Genomic DNA, 23231 nt, shown 5'->3' on the forward strand with positions numbered 1-23231 from the left:
TGCCAGCTCTTCTACACCAGGGAGCCTCATCCTGTTCAGACTAGAAACCTCACGCTGCATTTCTGAAAGCCTTTCTTAAGATGGGTTCATTTCCATGAAGAAATGATACGACTTCAACAAACGGAAATTTCTGAACATAGAAAAAAGAGAAAAAAAAAAAATTAGTCAGGAAATTCCTGGCCAGGCCGATTTTGGGTTAAGACACGTGTGCACAGCCATGCACACCCTGCTCGTGTGTCTGTACACACAGCACACACATGTGTGGGTACACACGTGTCCTCTGCTACTCTGTGTCCCTTGCCACTCTGTGTCCCCTGCCACTCCTGTGTCCCCTGCCATGCTGTGTCCCCTGCCATGCTGTGTCCTCTGCCACTCTGTGTCCCCTGCCATTCTATGTCCTCTGTGACTCCTGTGTCCCCTGCCACTCTGTGTCCCTCTGCCACGCTGTGACCCCTGCCATTCTGTGTCCTCTACTATTCTATGTCCTCTGCCACTCTGTGTCCCCTGCCACGCTGTGTCCCCTGCCACTCCTGTGTCCCCTGCCATTCTGTGTCCTCTGCCACTCCTGTGTCCCCTGCCATACTGTGTCCCCTGCCACGCTGTGTACCTCTGTGACTCCTGTGTCCCCTGCCATTCTGTGTCCCCTGCCATTCCCATGTCCCCTGCCATGCCCATGTCCCTTGCCATTCTGTGTCCCCTGCCATGCCCATGTCCCCTGCCATGCCCATGTCCCCTGCCATGCTGTGACCCCTGCTACGCTGTGTCCCCTACCATGCCCATGTCCCCTACCATGCCCATGTCCCCTGCCATTCTGTGTCCCCTGCCATTCTGTGTCCCCTGCCATGCTGTGTCCCCTGCCATGCTGTGTCCCCTGCCATTCCCATGTCCCCCTGCCATTCCCATGTCCCCTGCCATGCCGTGTCCCCTGCCATTCCCATGTCCCCCTGCCATTCCCATGTCCCCTGCCATGCCCATGTCCCCCTGCCATGCCCATGTCCCCTGCCATGCAGGGACCCCACTGCCAGCTCCTGAGCTGTTCCCACACACATGAACGGTGCAGCAGCATCCCTGTCCCCAAAGTCACAGGGAGCAGCACTCTGGGCACTTCCAGCCATTGTCCCATGGGCAGGAGAGCAGGGCAGAAGCAGAGCCCAAACAAGAACGAGGCCTGGCCGTGTGTGACAGCCACGGCACCGTGGGGCTCCGGTGTCCACCGTGGGCAGGTTTCCAGCAGCGTGGGCCAGCACACAGTGGGAAAGCTGGCTGCCCTCCATGGGGTGGCCCAGCCTCCCCAGCCCATGAGCAGGCAGAGGCTCAGTAACTCCACCTCGGAGCGGGCTGGCTCCTCGCACACGGAGGAGACCATGGGAGGGACGGCTCGGCACAGCCCGGACGATTGCCGCTTTCTGCACGTAAGTTCATGGCTTGCCTTGCCCCCCTCATCCCTGCAGTGCCAGGAGGGTGTGACAGGTGCGTGTCCTCCTCCTCCTGGGAGCCCTGAGCACACCTGCCCACCGCTGCTGTGTCGTTGAACAGGCAGAAGCAACCAAGCCGAGGAAGAGGAGCTGCCCCAGGTACCAGCTCTGTGGACTGCTCCTCAGCCTGCTGCTCCTCTCTCTTATTCTGGTGTTTTTTGGTGTCAAGTACCTTTGGAATCCAGCACCCAGAAAAGTAAGTAAAAACTCTTTGATCCAGCATTTCAGGGCTGTCCCCCTCCCCTTCACTCTCTGAAACTTTTAACAACTCTCCAAAACCCAAGCAACTTCACAAAATGCATTTTCTCAGACCACAGGTATTCACGGGACTTTTAAAAATCTTTGTATTATTCATAACCAGCTTTTACTTTGTACAGTCTGGGTTTTTTCCCTGTCACCACGTTCTTTCCCCAGTTGACAATTACAGGGGATGGGAGCTACGCCACGAAGAGTTAAACTCCCTCTTATTTCACCGGCAGCAAATTTTATGACAAGTAAGAAAATATTTTCCATTTCATTTCAATTATCTTGCCAGAAACCGGTGGAAAAGTCATTATGCCACCGCATAAAGAGGGGAGAAAGCCAGGACGCAGCGGTGATTGATTGGTCATGGATTATATTTCTTACTTTAATGTGTCTGCAATGTGAGGGACGGTGAGACGGATTAGCTTCTGGAGGAGCTCCTGCTAACTGGATTGGGCTCCTTTGTTCGGTGCAGGCGGACACTGCTGTCAGTGCCGAGCGTGTCGGGGCGGCAGCAGGGCTCTGCAGCTCCAGCCATCCCTGCCCAGCATCCTGGCAGGGCTGCCAAAACGCTTTTTCATCCCACACCCCAAGAAAATCGTTTAACCCTTGAATCCAGCAGCCTGCCTGGTGCCCTCATCCTCCTTTCCTTTGAGTTTGCATGCTCATCCAGGAGCAGGCACTGCACCCCATCACCAGTGGGTTTTGCTGGCTCTTAAGGACATCTCCAGAATTCCTGTGCACAGCCAAGGCAGCCTCTTTCCCACGCTGGCATCTCCAATCTCCTCCCTGTCCTGACCTGGAGCTGCTCCAGGCTGCCCTCCTGCAGGGCAGAGGAAGCACCCTGCTTGCTGGAAACTTTATCTTCTTATCAGCAAACAGAAATAAATACCCCTGGAAAAAAAAAAAAAAAAAGAAAAAACAATAAAAGCCATATGTTCCTCCAGAATCCTGCCAAGATGATTATAAAGTCTCTACTGTTCCTAGAAAAACAGGGGTCATGCCAGCCATGAGGGAAGAGGCTGTTAACCCCTGGAGGGGCGGTTTTTGTCCAGGCAGGCAGTGCAGAGACAATGCCACAACCTCAGAAAGGACACCCAGAACTGCTGGCTGTCCTCACTGGTGGCACTGGTGCAGGATGGAGTCCATCCAGCACTCCCCAGCACCTGATGGGCAGGGCAGGTGGGAGAGAGCAGAGCAGTTCCTGCAGTGCAGCTGCACACAGGCACTCCCAGAGCCCAGCACTGCCCTGTCCCTGGGGCTTCTCCAGCTGGCCCAGGAGTGCTCAGGACAAAGCAGGTGAGTGGGGATGGGAATTTCATAATGCTCAAAAATATCAGCCAAGGGGAATTAAACTCTTTAAAGAGCATGAAACCCTTCAAGCTTCCTTCATGTAGCTGGGGAGTGGAACAAAGTTTGAAAGAAGAGTTGTTGCCCTGAGGGGTGGCCTTGGACACAGCTCTGCCCTCTGCACAGCCGGCCAGCACAGCTGATGATTCAGCTAACGAGGGCTTCATCCCAGCCCTGCACAGGGACATATTTCAGCCATTCACCAGCAAGTGTCATTTCCAGCCTATAAAACATCTCAGAGCTGTCTGAGCAGCACAGAGCTGGCAAAGCCCAAGTGGGTTAGCTGGCTGCTGTGCTGGCCAAAGTAATTCTTTGTAAATGGAGAGGCACTTGAAGGTAAGGTGCCACCCGGGATCCTGCCCTCCTTGAAATGATTTATGGCACTGTGTGCATTTTGTCAGTCAAAACCAGTGGCCTTCCACCCATTTAGGCTTCAGACTGTTTTACCATATCATAAAATCCCTTGGGAGCTATCTATCTTGAGAAAGTCTTTCTGCAGAGCAGCAGGAGATGTCCGTGGTTGCCAAGGCACACATCTCTCCTCTAACCTTCAAGCAGGGGTGGATCAGCTCCCATCTGCACAGCTCCTGCACCCAGGTGGGTGCCAAACAGGGCTGGGAACACTTGCTAGGAGGCTTTGAACCGCCAAGGGAGGGATGTGCAGGAGCCAGGGGACTGTGGAGGGGGTTTGGGCTGGCCCTGATGGCATTGCTCCTGCCCTGGTTCCATGGCCACCTGTGCAGGGCTCTCCCATCCCCGTGCCTCCACCTCTGCTCCCTGCCCCGTGGGGTTTGAGGGGATTTGCACAAGCCCTTCTGTTCCACACAGCACTGTTCCATTTGGGAAAACGAGGCTGCCCAGGGTGCCAGCTCTCACCACACCAGCAGCATCAAACACTGATCCTGCAAGGGTCAGGCACCCCAGAGAGCTGGCACAGGCTGCTCCCCCCGGGATGAGTGCTGCTGGAAAGCTCTGCAGCAGCCCTCGAGGAGGTCTTTGATCCTCAGCAATCCTGATCTCCTCCAGGCAGAGAGAGGCTCTCACCTCTGCCTTTCAGGGTAAACAGAAGGCACAGAGATGGAGAGGGTAAGCTGGGGAGGACACGGTGGAGCAGGTGAGCTGGGGACACGGTGATGGAGCAAACAAACCAGGGATGAAATGTGGAACAAGCAAGCAGGGAGAAAGGAGAATGGAACCTGTGGATTCAGGAAATTCAGTCCTGTCTGGGAGCTGCCCCTCCTCGTGCTGTCCTGGTGATTGCTGTGGCTCAGAGCTGGGCTGTGGGGAGGCAGTGATGGTCACACCTCCAGCACCAGCCTGTGGAGCCAGAGGGGGGCTGAGCTGACCCTGTGTGACTTTGGCCTCCCAGGTTTATGACATGGAACACACGTTCTTCAGCAATGGTGAGAAGAAGAAGATTGTGATGGAGATCGACCCTCTGGCCAGGACAGAGACCTTCAGCAGCGGGAACGGCAGCGAGGAGATCCTGGAGATCCATGACTTCAAAAACGTGAGTGTGGCAGCTTGTCCTGAGACCCTGCAGCCCTGCAGCAAGGCTGGGGGGATCCTGCAGGACGCTGTGAAGTCACTGTAGTTAATCCTGCATCAGGGAGAGCAAGACCCAGACACGCTGGGGATGCTCTCAAAGGAAAGCAGATGTGTTATCTACGTCAGCTTCCACCTGTATTTAATAGTGGAGTGGTTCAGTTCCAGTGAAATCCATCCTAGAAGCGAGAGCTAATTATTGGATTTACCCTTGCAAAGGAACGCAATGATCATCAGTCTATCTGAGCCCAGTGCATTTGTCTGTCTGCAGAGCATTAAAACCTCGTGACACTGTGGAAGGCTCTCCATGAAACCTAATTAAAATTTGTAGGAAATACCCTGTGCAGTGACATATGGCAAAATTTTGAGCTAATAGCTTAGCAGGAACTGGGGGCTGAATGTTCATTAACCATAACGGTCAGATGCTATTCTGCATATTTTTATTTATGATAATGAGAGCTCATGATGGTTATAAGGAGAAGAGGAGCGGAGTAAATTTTATTACTACCTGCCTTAAATATTTGTAAAAAGCCCAGTTCTCCCAAGCCATAAAATGCAATATCCCTTGTGAGAACCTGTTAGTGCACCTTAGCACCAGTGCTGAACGGAACTGGTACAAAAATAGCAACAGGAAAAATACGACTAAACCCTCCTCCTCCAGCTGCACCCTGCCTGCAATGGGTTATTCATCCTACTCTTTGCCCTGACTGCTTTTTGGGTGTTTGCTTTGATCCTGCAGGGAATAACCGGCATCTTCTTTGTGGGGCTTCAAAAATGTTTCATCAAAACTCAGACTAAAGTCCTGCCTGAGACGACAGAGGCCAAGATCCCTGAGCTTGAGGTAGGTGAGTGAAGCAGGGCTCCCCTGTGCCCTGTGGAATCCACTCCTCTGCCTGGCACAGGGGCTGCCGTTCCTGCCGCCCTCCCATCTGCTCCAGCTTCCCAGAGATGCTGCAATAAAGAAATAATGAGCTGTGATCGCTTCATAAAATGATCTTATTTCAGAGGATTGCTTATAAAAACAAGTGAAAGAGAGGGGATTAGAAAGCAACAGACAAAAGCCTCTCAGCACAATAGCAGAGATCAAGAACAATAATCCTGTTGTAGTCAAAAGGTCGTAAGGCAGCTCAGGATTAGCAGGCACCAAAAAGTCAATCAAATTGTTTCTCCAGGATTTGAGTCTCGTGTTTTCAAACAGAATGAGGCAGAAATAAGTGATTCAAAAAAGCCCCCACATTTAAGACATGCAGATTGAGAAACTCTGGGCGTGCAGACCTGAGAGGTGGGAAGCACCAGGCTGGGGCCACTGCCTTGTCCTGCACAGACCTTCATCCCCCTGATTGCTTCCTGCACCCATTTCACTGCCCACTGCACCCTGCTGCAAGGAGCCGTATGCCACAAAGTGTGGAGCTCATCATTTAACCCCTCCCTGACAGTGTGACCTGGAGTGACAGCTCAGTGATGTCCCCTGTCCCCATCCCCGAGGCCCTGGTGGTGGCACAGCTTTGCTGCCCTCCCCATTTGCAGGAGGACGGGTGTTAGAGATTGAGTCCCCCCTGGGGCAGCTGCTGCAGATAAAACGCGGCAGGACACGTGTTTGAAATGAAGCGTGGGCAGAAACATTTCCCTGAATCATGACCCAAATTCCCAGACACCGATTCTTTGATTATGCCCTAAGAAGCTAATAGATCTTTTCAGCTACCGTCATAAAAGGGATATAACTTCCCAGGCTTTAGCAGAACACTGCCCCGGGTAGAGAGCTGAAATGTAAAACCCAGGAGATAAATGTAGATTTAAGCTCTAGTCCTGTCTTCTCGCAGCCTGCACGCTGCCAGGTCCCGCAGGCAGCGCCTCCCCAACGCTGCAGCTCCCACCAGAGACTCCAAAAATGACCCAGACTGAGTCAGGTTGTGTTGGCTCCTTCCTATGACTTCCCAAAGCCGTAAGGAAAAACTCTATAAAAGAAATGTACGGCTCTAGATGCTTTCTTGAGAGAAAAAAGCTTTTTGCCAGCTTGCTCTATGGGCTACCACCACCAACCCAGACAATGCTGCCTTGGCAGAGAGCTCAGCGCAGACCCATCCAATAATCTTTATATATCTCCCTCCCTAAGTGCCTGCCAAAACACACCATGGACTAATGCAACGGCACAGACATGTGGCATAAATTACAGGATACAGCCGTGCAAAGAATTTCTGCGAGGAGTAAATTAAAGTGTTCGATCAAAAATCAGAAGCAGAAGGAGAGAGGAATCAAGTCCTAGGAGCAGAACAGAGCAGAGCAGAGCAGAGGTGTTTTAATCTTGTGTTTTAAAATTACTAGAGGGGCTCCAGAAGGCTCTTCCAGATAGTGGGGACTGCACAGGAAAAGGGTCTTGGATGATGAACTGAGAGAGAAGCAGGGTGCTGAGGGCTCTGGGGTGTTGTGTGTGGTCCCACGAGCACCAGGAGCCAAGGCAGGCGAAGTCCAGCTGCTCTCTGGGAGGGGAGAGTGCCTCGAAGCCAAAGGGAGGAGAAGCAGCCCATGGTGGGAACAGGGTGTCTCACCACACCAGGGAAATGTCTTGCTCTTCTTCCAGGGACAAGAGATCACCACCACCTACTTTGAGCAGTCTGTGGTCTGGGTGCCTGGGAAAAGCCCATCCAGAACAAGGAATTCCTGAAGAGCTCCAAAATTTTTGACATCTGCAAAAAACGTGACCATCTTCTGGATCCACCCCACGCCAATAGCAGGTACGAGGAGCCCCCTCCTCCCCCGGGGCTCTGTCACTGGGGACAGCCCTGTCACACACCTGTGCCCCCCTGCCATGGTGGGACCCCACTCCCACAGCCTCACTGTGCACCCCAGACATGAGCACAGAGTTTGTGTGCCCACGACCACGGGAGATCATGACCAGTGCAATAGCAGGGGCTGATGTTTCTCTCTGCAGAGCACTTGTTTCTGCCGGCTCCCCGCTGCCCTGCACTTTGCAGAGTGGCCACCCTCCTCATAACGAGGGGGGAAAAAAAATAATCCCTTGTACCTGCAAAGAAAGCAGCGCTGCTGGAAACTGGGACGCCTAAATTCTCGTCACCACATGAACATCAGAGTGTGAGCAGACATCTGCATCTAAATCACACGGCGGGGTTGCCACCTCCAGCTGCTCACTACACAGCCCTCGCAGAGGTTGTGGCCTCTGAGATGTGCTGCTGTAATTGCCTGCTCTCTCTAACCCACTTGCAGCCGAATGAGCCAGTTTAAAACTCCCTGCTGAGAAAACTCCCTCTGCTCTGCAGCCACAGAGGCACATGGCTCACAGGTACAGGCCAGCTCCTCGGTGGTCTGGGGGGCAGAGCTCCCTGGTGCAGAGCTGTCCTTGAGTGCTGTCCCCTTCCTGCTCCCTTGTCCCTGCTGTTAGACCCCACCTGCAGCAGCGTCCTGGGCCACTGAGTCCAGCTGGGTCACCAAAGCCTTTGCCAGGACAGCAGCATCCCAAGGCTGTCTGGCACCTTTCCTAGCCAAGGAAATGATTGCTGCTGTGGCTCTTTCCTGAGCTAGGAGGGGTGTAGCTGGGCACGGTCTGCCCCAAATGTCGTTGCTTTGATGGGGCTCTACAAATCCACTCCCCAGCAGCAGAAACTCATGAGATTGTGCTTGTAGACACCCACAGCCCCACGCAGGAGATGCCAACACCACCCAGCCATGGGAATGGAATGGAATGGAATGGAATGGAATGGAATGGAATGGAATGGAATGGAATGGAATGGAATGGAATGGAATGGGCCATGATATCCCACAGCCTGGCTGGCTGAGAGCAGGAGGCAATGGAGCACTGGTTTGCAGGGGGCTTTTCCTCTGCCTGGGCACCAAATTCTGGTGGGGACATTCATTCTTGCTGCTGCATTTGTCCCCCTGTTCCGTGGTTATTGACAGCAACATTTGGACTCTTCCTGCAGCTCCTGAGCTGGCCAACCTTGAAGGAGCAGAAGAAGCAGCAGACCCTGGGCTGCTGATGGACAGCCAGGGCTGGTTGGACGGGGGGAGTGAACAGGAGCTGCAGAAGGACACGCAGGGGGGACCCAAACGTCGGGCACGGCAGCTCACCGAGGAGGACCTGCCTGTCAACGACTACGTGAGTGAGGGAATCCCACCCTGCCGTGCCCTGGCCACATCCTGGGCTGTCTGTGTCCCAGGGTGTGCTCCTTGGGACGCCCTGTGCATGCCTTGGGGTGCATCCCTGCTCACTGCTCCTCTCCTGGGGTGCCTCAGCCGCACACCCCTCACTGCTCTGCCTCTTCTCCCGGCAGTCGGAGAACGGGCTGGAGTTCCACCCTCTGTGGGATGAGCGAGGTTACTGCTGTGCCCAGTGCCGCCGTGCCAACCGCTACTGCCAGCGCGTCTGCGAGCCCCTGCTGGGCTACCACCCCTACCCCTACTGCTACCAGGGCGGCAGGGTCATCTGCCGCATCATCATGCCCTGCAACTGGTGGATCGCGCGGATGCTGGGCAGGGTGTAGGGCCCTGCCCCGCTGCCACCAGCCCCACTGCCACCTGTCCCACTGCCACCTGTCCCACTGCCACCCTGCAGGTGTGTGCTGGCACAGCTGGCACTGCTGGGGGATGCGCAGGGAGCCCCACAGCTGCAGGTCCTGGCAGCTCCCGGTGTGACACCTGCGGGTCTTCGCAGCTCCTGGTGTGACCCCCACACACCTGCGGGTCCTGGCAGCTCCCAGTATGACACCTGCGGGTCCTGGCAGCTCCTGCTGTGACCCTCACACACCTGCGGGTCCTGGCAGCTCCTGGTGTGACCTGCGGGTCCTGGCAGCTCCTGGTGTGACCCCGCACACCTGCAGGTCCTGCCAGCTCCCAGTGTAACCCCACACACCTGCGGGTCCTGGTAGCTCCTAGTGTGAGCTCTGCATACCTGCAGGTCCTGGCAGCTCCCAGTGTGACCCCCACACACCTGCGGGTCCTGGCAGCTCCCAGTGTAACCCCACACACCTGCAGGTCCTGGCAGCTCCCAGTGTGACCCCACACACCTGCAGGTCCTGGCAGCTCCCAGTGTGACACCTGCGGGTCCCGGCAGTTCCCAGTGTGACCCCACACACCTGCGGGTCCTGGCACCTCCGGGTGTGACACCTGCAGGTCCTGGCAGCTCCTGGTGTGACCTGCGGGTCTTCGCAGCTCCTGGTGTGACCCTGCACACCTGCGGGTCCTGGCAGCTCCCGGTGTGACCCTGCACACCTGTGGGTCCTGGCAGTTCCCAGTGTGACCCCACACACCTGCGGGTCCTGGCACCCTCCGGGTGTGACACCTGCCCCCTGCGGGGCTCCAGAGTGTGGTGGCCACACCAAGCAGCAAGAGGCAAGCAATAAATGTCTTGTATGAGCGATTGCAAAGAGAATGGAAAGTCGTTTAGTCTGAGTCTGATGCTTAATGGGTCTGCGAGGTGATCTAATTGCGTGGCTGCCTCGTCAGCAGCATCCATAACTCAGCACGGAGCTGCATCCATGAGACAGGCACAGAGCTCCATCCAGAACTCAGGTACAGTTCCATCCATGAGACAGGCACAGAGCTCCATCCATGACACAGGCACAGAGCTCCATCCATGACACAGGCACAGAGCTCCATCCATGAGTCAGGCACAGAGCTCCATCCATGACACAGGCACAGAGCTCCATCCATACCTCAGGCACAGAGCTCCATCCATGACACAGGCACAGAGCTCCATCCATGAGTCAGGCACAGAGCTCCATCCATGAGACAGGCACAGAGCTCCATCCACAGAGCTCCATCCATACCTCAGGCACAGAGCTCCATCCATGAGTCAGGCACAGAGCTCCATCCAGAACTCAGGCACAGAGCTCCATCCATGACACAGGCACAGAGCTCTGCCCTTTGCTCCAAGCCAGTGGCCAGCAGGCTGAGGATGCACATGTTCACACTGGGCTGAACTCACCCACCGAGCTCCTGGGCTGGGGTGCTCCAGGCCCTCTGCTCCAGCACTGTTACACAACGGCTGGTATGAAGAAAATTCAATTACAGAAGTTACTTACAAGCAGAAGTGCACCAGTGCACGTTGGAGGAATGCAAACTGCAATGGGCAGAGGTTCCTGCCTGGCCCAGAGTGAGCAGATCAGCCCTGGGGGGAATTGCTGCTCTCCAAGCAGAGGAATTTCCAGGACACGAAAAGAAAAGTCAAGGAGGCTTTGTAGAGTAAAATATCTTAATATTTATTGTGTCTCAGGACAAAAAGAATTCTACTCAATACATAAAATGAGTTGAAGCAGCATATAATACTGACAATCAAGTCACAGCTGAATCGGTGCAAGGACACCTACCAAGGTAAAGGCACCAGGAGCTACACCACCAAACCTTGCTACAGCTTACAGAGAACCACTACAGCCTGTACTTACACAAGTACAACTATAAAAAAGTATATAAACCCCAGGGGAGGGATGAGACAGCTTGGCAACAACCTTGCTGAGCCAAGGCTTCAGGCAGGCAGGACTGTTTTAACAGCCCTGTCTCAAGAACAACTGTGAGGGGATGGCCAAAGCTGCCAGAGGGAAGGGGAGCATCTCTTTCCCAGTGGAGGCACTGAAGAGGAGCACTGGGACACCCGGGAGCCACCAGGCACAGGCAGTTCAGCAGTGTGGCACCTGGGGCAAGAGCTGGGGGCTGCATCCACCACAGCCACACCAACCATCCCAATTATCCCAGGTGGTGGCACAGCAGAGTAGTGTCAGGACAATCCCTGAGTGCACCAGGACAGCTGCTGCACTCCTTTCTACGAGCTAGTTGAGAAGAAGATCGGTCAGGTCAAAGCAAGATTTCATGAGGTGGCATTCAGAGGAAAACTGGAGGTGGAGGCATCATCCCCAGCCATTCCCTGCAATGCACACAGCAGAGTGTTAGCAGACAGGGTGGATTGATAGAGGGTGAAATGACACAGGGTGAAATGGCACAGGGTGAAATGACAGAGGGTGAAATGACAGAGGGTGAAATCACACAGCAGACACGGTCTTGCAGGTGCCCCCCAATCCTAAACCCCCACCCGTGGTAGCCCCACCCCAGGGGGAGCAGCAGCAGCCAGGAGTGCAGGGCAGCCCACCAAGCCTGCAGACATACCCAGCCACAGGCACAGAGTGCTGGGGGCCAGCTACACCATCTCATACTGGTTGTTGGTGATGTACCGGGACAGGCAGCAGGACAGAACGATGCCAATCAGCTGAAAAAGAGAAAGAACAACCCCCATGTCACAGGGAGAAGTGTTTTCAGGAGAAAATCTGACAAATTGATCCAGGGTTTTATGAAATCCAAGGATGGACAGTGGGGTTTACAAGCCACAACAAGGGCTGCTGCACCCTGCCTCAGAATCACAGAAAGTGGCTGAAGCACAGGATCCTGGCAGGCACCAACCAAACCAGCTCCTCACAAGAGATGCTCCAGGTCCCACCCCGTTACATGGTGCTTCATGGAGCATCTACTGCTTTATGGCAATTGCAGAGATGACACAGACACCAGCAGTGTCACAGCCAATTACACAGCCACCAGAGAACGGCAGCCCCTCTCCCTGCTGCAAGGACAGTGGGGAAGCAAGGCTGCTGCTCTCTCACCAGAAGGGTGCTGTTATCACAGCGTGCTGTTATCACAGCACAGCCTCCCAGCACCTGGGCAGACTCCAGGCCCGGATCCTGTGTGACTCTGACCTCCACAAGCAAAGTTAGAGGCACATCAGCACAACGAGTCTCTGCCAGATGCATGACCCAGCCAAGCTTGCTGAAGAGCAATAAGAGCTCAGAGAACTGGTTACAATTCCCAAGCCTGCCATCAGCTGAGATAATGCTGCAGCTGGGAGTGTGTGTGCAGCTCACCACTCGTGTACCAGCCACATCTCAGCGAGCCCAGCCCAGCTGAGGAGGGGATGGGGTGAGCAGTAGGCACAGCAGAGCAGCTCTGCCTCTCAGGCTCTCCTGAAGCACTCAGCAGCACGAGCTGCAGCCAGGGGCTGCTGGCTCCCACCTCTCCCCCAGTTCTGTCCATCCATTATGGAAAACACACGGTGACAAGGTCATTACAGCTGAGAATCTTGGCAGCTTGCTGCTCCCCACCCTGCAGCACCTTGGCACTCAGCTCTGGGTCAAGGGGAGGCAGAATTAGAGCCCCTCCAAAGTGAAGGCTGGCTGCTCAGCACCAAGAGCCCAGCAAGGCTCCAGAGCACACAGGAGGGCCAGCTGCACATCCTGCAGGGCATGGCAAAGCCCTGGGCACCTCGGGAAAGCCCAGCGTGGCATCAGCGCCCGGCGGGGCCGAGCTGGGGGCAGGGGCCTCCCATTTCCTGCCAGGATAAACTGCTGGAGCTGGGCTGGTGAGCACACTGCTGCTGCTGCTGCTGCTGCTGCTGCTGCTGCTGCAGGAAGTGCCCTGCACAATCAAGTGAAGGAGACACTGGGGAGCAGCAGGGAGAGGACACCAGGCAGGGCAGGGTGGCCAGCCACCAGCACAAGGGGTGCTCACAGGCACTCACAGCACACACAGTGATGCCAAACACCTTCCTGGTAGGAAAAGGAAGGACGTGAATTTGATCCCTGCCAGCAGCCGGTGCAGGGAGTTTGTCCATCTCCGTTTGTTTTGTCTTGCAGTCTGTTGTTTCAGTGCCAAATAAAGCTGGGCTCAAGGAAATAGAGCTGGGGCTTCAGCCCCGGGTGTAAGAGACTGGGGCCTGCACAGCAGTCAGATTAAATCCAGGGGAATCCAGAGTAGCTGCTCCTCCCTGACTGAAACCAACCGTGCCTTTTGTACACACCAAACTCTGCACTGAAATTAAACTCCTCTGGAGACTGCTAGCTTCACTGTGCACCCCTCCCGAGGCAGACAGGGGAGCTTTACCTGGAAACACGCGATGCCAAAGGAGATCCCGGCCACAACGCTCATCTTGGACTCCATTGTTGACGTTACCAGGAAAAAACAACCCTGCGAGGAGGCAAAGCAAGGAAGGTGGATCCAGTGCTTTCCACCCCCAGGAGTACAAACCAGCTGCTCCCCAAAGCACGGGCAGCTCCAGAGGAAGATGCTCCTGTGCAGGCAGCAGGGGGGTCGTGGCTGCAGCCCTCCTGCCAGACCCCAGCAAACTCATTTCCCCATCAGGAATGCCCCCAGCAGCCTCCCAGCCCTTATCAAGGGCAGCACTGCCCTCGGGCTGCTCCCAGCCTGAGCCAGGTGACTCATAGAGGAACTTGCATCATTCCACCATCCCTGTGGATGAGCTCACACGCCCTCACCACCGGCTCAGGACTTTGCACCCAAGGGAGCTGCCAGCACTGCTGAAACAAACTGCACTGGGAAACCACCTCCTTACTCACCTGTTCTTCCAAACACACATCCCCAAAGCCCAATGCCTGGGTCTGGCTGCTCCCTGATCTTGAAGGAAGGAGTGGGAAAAACCTCAGGAAGAAGGGAGGCCTCCATGCCCTCACCCACTGCAGGGCAGTCCCTGAGCCACTGAACATCTGCATCAATAGGGCAGCTCCTTCCAAGCCTGCCAGGGACAGACCAGCCCTCTCCACACACCCATCCCTGCCCTTCCCACCCCCGGGACTGGCAGGCAGATTTTTCTGAGCTGAACTTACATCCACAAACACTTTCAGCTTGGCCTTGTTCGGGTCTTTGAGATCCTCCTCTGAGCAGTCGTTCTGGTTCTTGCAGCAGCTCCGGGGGATGCCCCTCTGGCTGAAGTACTCAGTCCTCTCCCAGTCAGAATAGTTCTGCACCCCACAGCAGTGCAGCTGGAGGGGAAGCACATGTGGGGAGCCTGGTCAAGCAGGGAACTGACCCTACCCCTTCATGGCTTATCCACCCTCACCATCCCAGCCAAACTGCACAGGCTGTGACAGGAATGCTGATGCCACATGGGGACACCTGGCCCGAGGGCAGCATTCCCACCTGCCGGCAGCCAGGGCCAGCCTGGGCTCTCACCGTTCTCTGGATGGTGTCCACGGCCTCGCTGTGCCGATCTGCAGTCACGTTGTAGTCCTTCAAAGCCTGGTTCAGGTTACTCTCAAAGTTTGTCTTGATCTGTAAGGGAGAGGTCTGAGAGTGCTGCTGTCCCCTCCTGCCCTGCAGGACCCTGTCCTGCGTTAGTCACCGCTGGGTGATGGCAGGAATGACTCTGGCCATGGCCAGCAGACATTTCCCAGCCAGCAGGCAATTAGAGGCAGTATTAAAGGGCAGGCTGGATGCACTGTGGCAGCAGGGATGCTGCCTGTAATAACAAGGACATGCACCGTGCCAGCTCCCTCCCAAGCAGGCACAGGAACCCTCCGAGGAGCTTTAATTGCTGAAATTATTGCAGAAGATAGACCAAAGTCAGAAATTACAGTCCAGGGCTACTCTGCCTGTTCTGGTGGAGGGATAACGTGCTGTGCTGGACTGACCCTGCACCCAGGCTCGTCCTTCTGGCTCCTTACAGGGACCAAGCTGCTCCTTGAGCTGGTTTAACCCTGTTTTTTGCTAAACCAAGCACCACCTCCGTCCCCCCAGTGACATCTGCAACTGCACTGGGGTAAAAGCAGCACCAAAGTCACTCTGCAGCACAGGGGCCACCCAGACTCACCTCGTGCCTGAAGACGAACCCCACGATGGCAGCCACCAGGACGATGAGGAAGATGAGGGACAGGAGCATGGCATACTGCGGGCAGAAAGGATGGGATGGGATGGGAGGGGGTGGATGGGGTGGGATGGGACGGGACAGGAGGGGATGGGACAGGAGAGGATGGGACAGGATGGGGTAGGACAGGAGGGGATGGGACAGGAGGAGAGGATGGGGCAGGAGGAGAGGATGGGGCAGGAGGAGAGGATGGGCAGGAGGAGAGGATGGGGCAGGAATGAATGGGGTAGGACAGGATGGGGTAGGACAGGAGGGGATGGGACAGGAGGGGATGGGGTAGGGTAGGGATGGGATGGGATGGAACCAGGCAGGAATAGGATGGGATGTTCCGGGATGGATCAGGACGGGTCGGGATGGATCAGGAGAGGATGGGGCTCCATCCCGCCCTGTCCCGGGCCACCCACCAACTTGAGCATCCAGGTGCTACCGCGGCAGGTGGCGAAGCAGCCGAAGGTGCCCAGGAGGACAACGACGGTGCCAGCGCCCACCAGGACGAAGGGCACATTGGTGGCTTTCTCGTCCAACAGCGAGAAGTAGACGGCCAGGCTCACCCTGCCCCAGATGCCCACGGCCAGCAGCACAATGCCCGACACCTGGTGGGGAGAGGGAAAAGCCGCAGTGGCTCGCGACTATCGCGACAGGGCGGCGCAGCCGCGACTTGCGGCGGAGGGAAGGGAAGGGCGGGCGCTCACCCAGAAGACGAAGGTGTAGGTGAGCAGGACGCTCTTGAGGCAGGTGATCACCGGCTTCGTCTGCAGCCGCCGCGACGGGGACGCCATGGCCGACACGGGGCGACTGCGGGGCCGGGACGGGACCGGGGCGGGACCGGGGCGGGGCTGGGGCGGGACCGGGGCGGGACCGGGGCGGGACCGGGGCGGGCGGGGCCTCGGGGACACGCCCCGGACACGCCCCGAGCGCGGCTGGTCCCGCCCCCGCCGGAGGTGCCCGAGCGCTCACGGAAATGGCCGAGCGCCCCGGCAGGGGCGGTGCGCTTCCCCTCGCGTCCCGCAGAGGGCGCCCGCGCCACCGCTGTGCGCTGTCACCCCCTGTTCTGTGACACTCCCTGGGACACCCCCTGTCCTGGGACACCCCCTATTCTGTGACACTCCCTGTGCCACCCCCTGTCCTGGGACACCCCCTGTTCTGTGACACTTCCCATGCCACCCCCTGTCCTGGGACACCCCCTGTCCTGGGACACCCCCTGGGATACCCCCTGTTCTGGGACATCCCCTGTCCTGGGACACCCCCCGTTGCCACCCCCTGTCCTGGGACACCCCCTGTTCTGTGACACTTCCCGTGCCACCCCCTGTCCTGGGACACCCCCTGTGCCACCCCCTGTGCTGGGACATCCCCTGTTCTGTGCCACCCCGCGTACCACTCCCTGTTCTGTGCCACCCCCTATTCTGTGACACCCCTTGCCCTGTGACACCCCCTGTCCTGGAACACCCCCTATTCTGTGACACTCCCTGTCCTGTGTCACCCCTGTCCTGGGACACCCCCTGTGCCACCTCCTGTCCTCGGACATACCCTACTCCTCTGTCACACCCTGTCCGGGGTCATCCCTGTCCTGCGACGCCCCCTGTCTTTGTCACACCCCCTGCCCGCTGTCACACCCCCCGTCCTGTTACACCCTTTGTCCGCTGTTAACCCCCGTCTTGTCACACCCCCCGTCCTGTCACACCTCCTGTCCCGTGCCACCTCCTGCCCGGTGCCAGCCAGTCCCTGCTCTCCTGCCCCAGCCATGGCGTGTCCAGGTGTCCAGCGGGAGAGCCACCCCTCGCCCCAGCACCTGGCACTGCCACCACGCCAACGGCGCGTCCTGCCCTCCGTGGGGCGAGCCCTCCGGGGGTGTCCCCGGGCCGGGGGGCTGCGGGATCCCCGCAATCTGCAGCAGCAGCCCCGCACGGGGCCCCCCGGCTGCCCAGTCCTGCCCAGGACAGCGTGTTATTAATTAGCCTGGCCGCCACATAATTAGTCCATTGAGACAGCAGCACGTCCTCCCCTCCGCACGCCCCCCGCGAGTGCTCCTACCTGTCCGTGCCAGGCTCCCCCTCGCTTTTCCTTGCTCCAGAGCCCAAATCCCCGGCGGTCCCAGCTCCTGTCCTGCCTCCAGCCCGACCCCAGCTCCGTGGGCTGCGGGGTCCCGACAGAGGCACTGCGGGGTCCCGACAGAGGCGCTGCGGTACCTCTGCGTGCCGGGGGCCGAGCTCGGGCAGGAACAGAGCCCAGCTGCAAGCGCTCGCCTCGGCAGCGCTTTCGGAGCCTCCCTCTGCAGCGGGGTCTCTCCCTCCCTCCTGCAGGAGGTGGGAAAGGGGACCCGGCTCCTGCGGCTTTGTGCTCGTCCCTGCCGGCCCCCCATTCCCAGAGCCCGCCAGGGCTGGCACAGGCTCGGGTTGGCTCTCTCCTGTGTCTAAACACGCTCCTGGCTCTTCTGCTTGCAGAAGAAAACCTCTTACAACCTTTTAAAGCCCCGGAGAAGCAGGAGGCGAGCTGGAAAACGGGCGATCCTGGGATTTATTATTTTTTTACAATCTCATCATTTTGGGCCTGACTCACGGCTTTTGAATGTTTGGGATGGGCAGCCAAGGGGGAAAGTAAGTTTGCTCAGCACAAGCAGAGAGTCTGGGCAGGAGGGACGGACATCTGTGCGGTGACAAGGCGACAGAGGGGGCCGTCATCCTTCCTCCAGCTCCTCTCCATCCTCGCCAGGGCTCCCGGCTGCTCCCGGGGCCAGCAGGGCAGGTGAGCTGCCCAGGATGGCGCAGGAGGCAGCCCCGGTGCTGCTGCTCGTCCTTGCCAGGCTGGTGTCATCCACGTGGCACGAAGGTGAGCGCGGGGTGTGCGGGCACGGGATCCTGGGGATGGCAGCCCCGCAGTGCTGCTGCTGCTGGGAAGGGATGGAGGCGCCTGGGTACGGCGATTTCGGGAGAGCAGCAGTGCCTGAAGGCTGAGGGGGTGAGCTGTGGGTACAGGGAGGAGTGGAGGGGTGCTGGCAGGCATCCAGGGAGCAGCACAAACCCAGCCGGCCCCTGTCCCTCACACCCCCGCTGCGGGAGCGCTGTTTGCCGCTGACTCCGCGCTCCCACGGGAGCCATCAGCCCGCAGATGTTTGTTGGATGGAGATGTTACTATTATTATTATTATTATTACACTTGGTAGTATAGCACAGAGTCCCAGCCGCCCCATGGCTGGACGACCAGGTGACACAGGCTTTGTTTGGGGTGGTTTCCCCCTTCCCTGCTTCCATCCCCTCCCCTGGCCATGCTGCCCGCACTCCTGGGGATGCTCCTGCCCGGTGCAGCCGGGGCTGAGCTGGCCGTAGGTGAGAAGGAAAAGGCAGCACTCGCATAGAGGGAAACATCACCACTAAATGGCACATCTGCCCGCGGAGACAGGGTGCACTCTGTCCCCAGGGCCCCGGCGGGAGCCTTGGCAGCCTCCCGGGGAACAGCTTTGTTCACCAGGTCAGGACACATCCCCACGAGTGCTGCCCCTGCCCCTCTGCTCTGCCCCGGCAGCGCGAACAGGGCAGCAGGACAAACACCTTGTGAAAACGAGAGGGTGGCTTGTGGGGAGCGGTGGGGAGCCGCTCCATGGTAAAGTTCATTTTGGAAGATTGGTAATGGAGTTTCCTCCCGGTGACGGCGGGGCTTCTGCTCGGATCGGCCCCGGCGGATCTCCCCTTCCCAAGAGCCGGAGCAGAGCCCGGGGCAGACGGGCACAGCCACGGCGGGGCTGTCGCCTTTCCTGCGGTGTCCCCAGGCCGAGCATCCCCCATGCCGGGGGGCTGGGCTGGGCTGGGCTGGCGAGCAGGGGGCTGGCGGGGGCCAGCGGAAACGCGGCGGAAACGTGAGCTCAGAGCTGGGGAATGCCGCGGCCGGCCGAGGCGCCGAGGGGCCGGGGGGAGGATGTCAGCCCTCTCCCCCTGCTGGCTCCCTCCCCGCCGGCCAGTACCTTGCCCATGGAGGCACAAGGATGGCGCAGGGATGTCCTCACCCCTCCCGCGGGGCTCCGCTGCCAGCACGGGTGGCGAGGGGCCAGCAGCTGCTCCGAGCCCCTTCAGCAGCTGCATCCTTCCCTCGAGCACGGGCAAGGGGCTGCACCCCCGGGTGGGCAGCGTGCTCGCAATGCCCTGCCTTGGTGAGGGGATGGCCAGGAAAGGGCAGGAAAGGGCAGAAGAGGGCAGAAAAGGGCAGGAAAGGGCAGAAAACGGCAGAAAAGGGCTGCTTGCTCTCTCCCCTCCCTCGGGATGCCCCGTGGCACTGGCGGTGCCATGGGAGCGGGTGGAAGGATTTCCCGGCAGCACGAAGCTGGGGGTCGGTGCCAGCCCACTCGGTGCCAGCCCCCGTTTCCTGCCACAACCACGGCTGCTGCTGTTTAGTCTGCGGCTGGTGCCAGCACTCACCAATGTCACTGGGGACTGGGCTCGCGGTCTGCCCAGTTCAGCCCTTGGCAGCAGCCCCAAGGACAGGGTCTGCCCAGGGCTGGGATTGCTTTTGGGAGTTGCTTTTGGGACATTTTGCAGCCATGAGCTGCCCTGCAGCCTGCTCGTCTCTTCCTTCCTCCCCAGGCTCTGGCTACTACCTGGAGAGTCACACCAACGAGGTGTACGCAGAAGAACCTCCCCCTGAGCCTGCCCTGGATTACCGTCGAGGTAACAGCACCCAACCCGTCCTTTGTGTGCCCGTGGGGAAGCCGAGGCACGGCAGACTGCCCCGTCACCTCCCTGCTCTCCCGCAGTGCCCCAGTGGTGCGCCACGCTCAACATCCACCGCGGAGAGGCCACCTGCTACTCGCCCCGGGGCAGCTCGTACCGCAGCAGCCTGGGCACACGCTGCGAGCTGAGCTGCACCCGCGGCTACCGCCTGGTGGGTCCCAGCGCCGTGCAGTGCCTGCCCAACCGCCACTGGTCCGGGATGGCGTACTGCCGACGTGAGTGTCCCGGCCCTGGCCTTGCCACGGGCACCCACAGCCTGTGCCCTGTGCTCACACGGCCGGCAGCCGCTCCCCTGCCCTCTGTGCTGCCTCTGTGCTGCCCTCTGTGCTGCCCTCTGTGCTGCCCTCTGCCCTCTGTGCTGCCCCCTCTGTGCTGCCCTCTGTGCTGCCCTCTGCTCTGCCCTCTGTGCCGCCCTCTGTGCTGCCCTCTGTGCTGCCCTCTGTGCTGCCCTCTGTGCCGCCCTCTGTGCCGCCCTCCGTGCTGCCCTCTGTGCTCTCTCCACGGCAGAAATCCGGTGCCACGTGCTGCCGGCGGTGCTGCGGGGCTCCTACGTGTGCTCGGCAGGCGTGCAGATGGATTCCCGCTGTGACTACACCTGCCTGCCCGGCTACCAGCTGGAGGGCGACCGGAGCCGCATCTGCATGGAGGATGGGCGCTGGAGCGGCAGCGAGCCAGTCTGTGTAGGTAAATTCTCACCCCGCGCTGCTGGGGCACGCAGGGGCTCATCGCCCGTGCCTGGGGTGTCTGCAGGTGTCACCCCACATCCAACCCACCTCCCTCCCTCGGGACCCGGTCCCTGCTGCTCCCTGCAGTGCCATTAGCCCTGAAGCACAGGCACCAGCCCGGCGCTGGGGCGCTCAGCACTTGTTGTACAGCAGGTCTGGGTGGCTCCGAGGTCCCTGGGGTGCTTCAACACCGGGGCTGGTGCCTCAATCTCATAGCTCAGCCAAGGCATCCACAGATTCCATGAATCCCTCTCCTCCCTCTGGGCAGATCTGGAGCCTCCCAAGATCCGCTGCCCAGAGTCCCGGGAGCGCATAGCAGAGCCGGGCAAGCTGACTGCCACCGTGTACTGGGACCCTCCCCGCGTGAGGGACTCTGCTGACGGTGTCATCAAGAGGTGAGGGCAGAGGTGCTGCAGTCAGTGCCAGGAGGCCGTGCCGGGAGCTCCCTGCCCGCGGAGCTGATGGAGAAACCCGTCTGTTGGGTCAGGGTGATGCTGCGGGGCCCGGAGCCCGGCTCGGAATTCCCTGCAGGCGAGCATGTGATCCGCTACACCGCCCACGACCAGGCTTACAACCGAGCCAGCTGCAAGTTCCGCATCCGCGTCCAAGGTGAGAGGGTTCCGCGGGGAGCTGCTCCCCCAGTTGCAGCCTGCATTGCTGGGGCTGTGCTGCAGCGCCCGCAGCTCTCAGCCAGCTGCCCTGCCCGCAGTGCGGCGCTGCCCTGTGCTGAAGCCGCCGCAGAACGGGTACATCTCCTGCACTTCTGACGGCAACAACTACGGGGCCACCTGCGAGTACCTGTGCGACGGGGGCTACGAGCGCCAGGGCACCTCCCTGCGGGTCTGCCAGTCCAGCCAGCAGTGGACGGGCTCCCAGCCCCTCTGTGCCCGTAAGTGGGGTGGGCAGGGCAGGACGTGCCCGTGGCCATGCCCAGAGCTTTGGGGGACGGCTCAGAGGGGAGATGGGGGGCACGATGGCACCTCTCCACACCCCTGTGTGTGTCTTGGCCCAGCCATGCAGATCAACACCGACGTGAACTCGGCCGCCAGCCTGCTGGATCAGTTCCACGAGAAACGGCGCCTCTTTGTCATCTCGGCCCCCGACCCCTCCAACCGCTACTACAAGATGCAGATCTCCATGCTGCAGGTGAGGAGACCTTCCTGCTGCCCCCCTGCCCACCTCCAGCACCCCCTCACTGTCCCCCTCCTCCTCAGCAAGCCGCCTGCGGGCTGGACCTGCGGCACGTCACCACCGTGGAGCTGGTGGGGCAGCCCCCGCACGAGGTGGGGCGCATCCGGGAGCACCGGCTGTCCCTTGGCATCATCGAGGAGCTCAGGTAGGGGCCGTGGGGCTGGCCTGCAGAGCCAGGTGGCTGTTCAAGGGGACAGGGAATGGCTCCAGCAATGGCAAAGCATGGGGTTGCAGCTGGGTTCGTGGAGAGCCCCTTTCTTGATGCACCAGCGGGGCTCATGCAATGCAGTGTCACCAGAGCTTCCCAGAGCTCACAGCCCCGAGGAGGAGGCTCAGCAGGACCTGAACATGGTTGCAAAGGTGGGTAGGCTCAGTGCAAGCCCTGAGCAGAGACCCCCTTGCACCCGCAGGCGCTTCCTGCACCTCACTCGCTCCCACTTCAACGCGGTGCTGCTGGACAAGGCGGGCACGGACCGCGAGCGCTACATCTCCCCGGTGAGCCCCGACGAGCTGTTCGTGTTCATCGACACCTTCCTGCTGAGCGAGCGAGAGGCGGCGAGGCGGGCACAGGGCGGGGACCCCTGCGAGTGAGCCAGCGCCGGGGACAGCCCTGCCACTGCCCCCGGGCACGGACCCGTGCCTTTCTGCTTTTCTAGTCGCCCACTGTAGAGAAGGAGCAGGGTGCCAAGGAGCTCCGGGGAGGGGGAGCCCCTCTCTGGCTGCTCTGGCACACAGGGGTGAGTGGGGACAGTGTGCCAGCAGTGTCCCACTGCCCAGCAGCCAGGAGCTGTTTCCAACTGGGGGATGGTTCAACCTCTCTAACCAGGACCCTGGTGGGAGACACTGGAGTGCCCCTGCTCGAATCCCAGGGCAGGGAGGAGCTGGGGAGCTGGAGGAGAGGGGCAGGGCAGGGAGGGCAGCCTGGCCAGTAGGAGACAGACTGTAACTCAGCAGCTTCAGCCTCCCCACAGCTCACCCCGGGAACAACCTGGACCCAACCCTCCCACTCTGAAAGCCCTTATTAAAAGCGAATGGCCCCATGCTCAGCAGAGCCCGTAGCAGCCAGCCAGTGTGCAGTCCACCCTAAAGGGCTTGCCATCTCCCCTGCCACTCACTGCCTCTCCCACCACCCACGGGGAACCCTTTCTGGGAACTGCTTTGGCAGTAGAATATTAACTTGAAATAAATAAATTTGTATAAAACACAGTGCTAGTACATGTGGCATTCAGAGGCCTGGGAAACAAATGTTTCCTGGAGACCACAAACCCCAAATCCCTCCAGGCTGACCCTACACAGCTCCATCCATCCAGTGCTGCAGCTGGGGCTGGGCTGTGTGT

The 23231-nt window shown here is 59.1% G+C and overlaps 3 protein-coding genes across 5 annotated transcripts; 2 read left to right on the top strand and 1 right to left on the bottom strand.

Moving 5' to 3' along the window:
* Positions 1–1121: 1121 nt before the first annotated feature.
* Positions 1122–9277, top strand: TNMD (tenomodulin). The gene is given in 9 exon segments (XM_033072610.1): positions 1122–1412; positions 1537–1671; positions 4438–4578; positions 5353–5454; positions 7192–7243; positions 7246–7301; positions 7303–7345; positions 8549–8724; positions 8900–9277. Coding segments are annotated over 9 exon segments (1206 nt in total). The 3' UTR covers positions 9110–9277.
* Positions 9278–10804: 1527 nt separating this feature from the next.
* Positions 10805–17383, bottom strand: TSPAN6 (tetraspanin 6). Of its 3 annotated transcripts, XM_033072668.2 has the most exons (9): positions 17293–17383; positions 15954–16056; positions 15666–15854; positions 15208–15282; positions 14571–14669; positions 14225–14380; positions 13485–13568; positions 11724–11823; positions 10805–11484 (listed from the first exon to the last, which is right to left on the bottom strand). In XM_033072668.2, the coding sequence occupies exons 2-8, from the start codon at positions 16038–16040 to the stop codon at positions 11755–11757; spliced, it is 759 nt and encodes a 252-aa protein (XP_032928559.1). In that variant the 5' UTR covers positions 16041–16056; positions 17293–17383; the 3' UTR covers positions 10805–11484; positions 11724–11754. The 3 variants fall into 3 exon arrangements, with proteins under 3 accessions (XP_032928559.1, XP_032928558.1, XP_032928560.1); XM_033072667.1 differs by lacking the exon at positions 17293–17383 and having other exon boundaries at positions 15954–16086; XM_033072669.1 differs by lacking the exons at positions 15208–15282; positions 17293–17383 and having other exon boundaries at positions 15954–16086.
* Positions 17384–18005: 622 nt separating this feature from the next.
* SRPX2 (sushi repeat containing protein X-linked 2) lies at positions 18006–23100 on the top strand. The gene is made up of 10 exons (XM_033072666.2): positions 18006–18087; positions 19832–19915; positions 20002–20193; positions 20486–20662; positions 20972–21098; positions 21191–21312; positions 21413–21592; positions 21716–21849; positions 21918–22039; positions 22305–23100. Exons 1-10 carry the CDS (start codon positions 18018–18020, stop codon positions 22483–22485), a joined length of 1389 nt encoding a protein of 462 aa, XP_032928557.1. The 5' UTR covers positions 18006–18017; the 3' UTR covers positions 22486–23100.
* Positions 23101–23231: the final 131 nt, after the last annotated feature.

The sequence above is a fragment of the Catharus ustulatus genome, chromosome 14, assembly GCF_009819885.2.
Source record: "Catharus ustulatus isolate bCatUst1 chromosome 14, bCatUst1.pri.v2, whole genome shotgun sequence".
NCBI lineage: Eukaryota > Metazoa > Chordata > Aves > Passeriformes > Turdidae > Catharus > Catharus ustulatus.

Excerpts from the sequence above, each read along its gene's own strand:
- TSPAN6 (XM_033072668.2), bottom strand. The coding sequence starts at position 16,040 with ATGGCGTCCCCGTCGCGGCGGCTGCAGACGAAGCCGGTGATCACCTGC. Across the intron at positions 15,855-15,953 it reads CCTACACCTTCGTCTTCTGG|GTGTCGGGCATTGTGCTGCT; the intron begins GTGAGCGCCCGC and ends TCTCCCCACCAG. Across the intron at positions 11,824-13,484 it reads TTGGCATCGCGTGTTTCCAG|CTGATTGGCATCGTTCTGTC; the intron begins GTAAAGCTCCCC and ends TCTCTTTTTCAG.
- SRPX2 (XM_033072666.2), top strand. The coding sequence starts at position 18,018 with ATGGCGCAGGAGGCAGCCCCGGTGCTGCTGCTCGTCCTTGCCAGGCTG. Across the intron at positions 18,088-19,831 it reads GTCATCCACGTGGCACGAAG|GCTCTGGCTACTACCTGGAG; the intron begins GTGAGCGCGGGG and ends CTTCCTCCCCAG. Across the intron at positions 22,040-22,304 it reads GGCATCATCGAGGAGCTCAG|GCGCTTCCTGCACCTCACTC; the intron begins GTAGGGGCCGTG and ends TTGCACCCGCAG.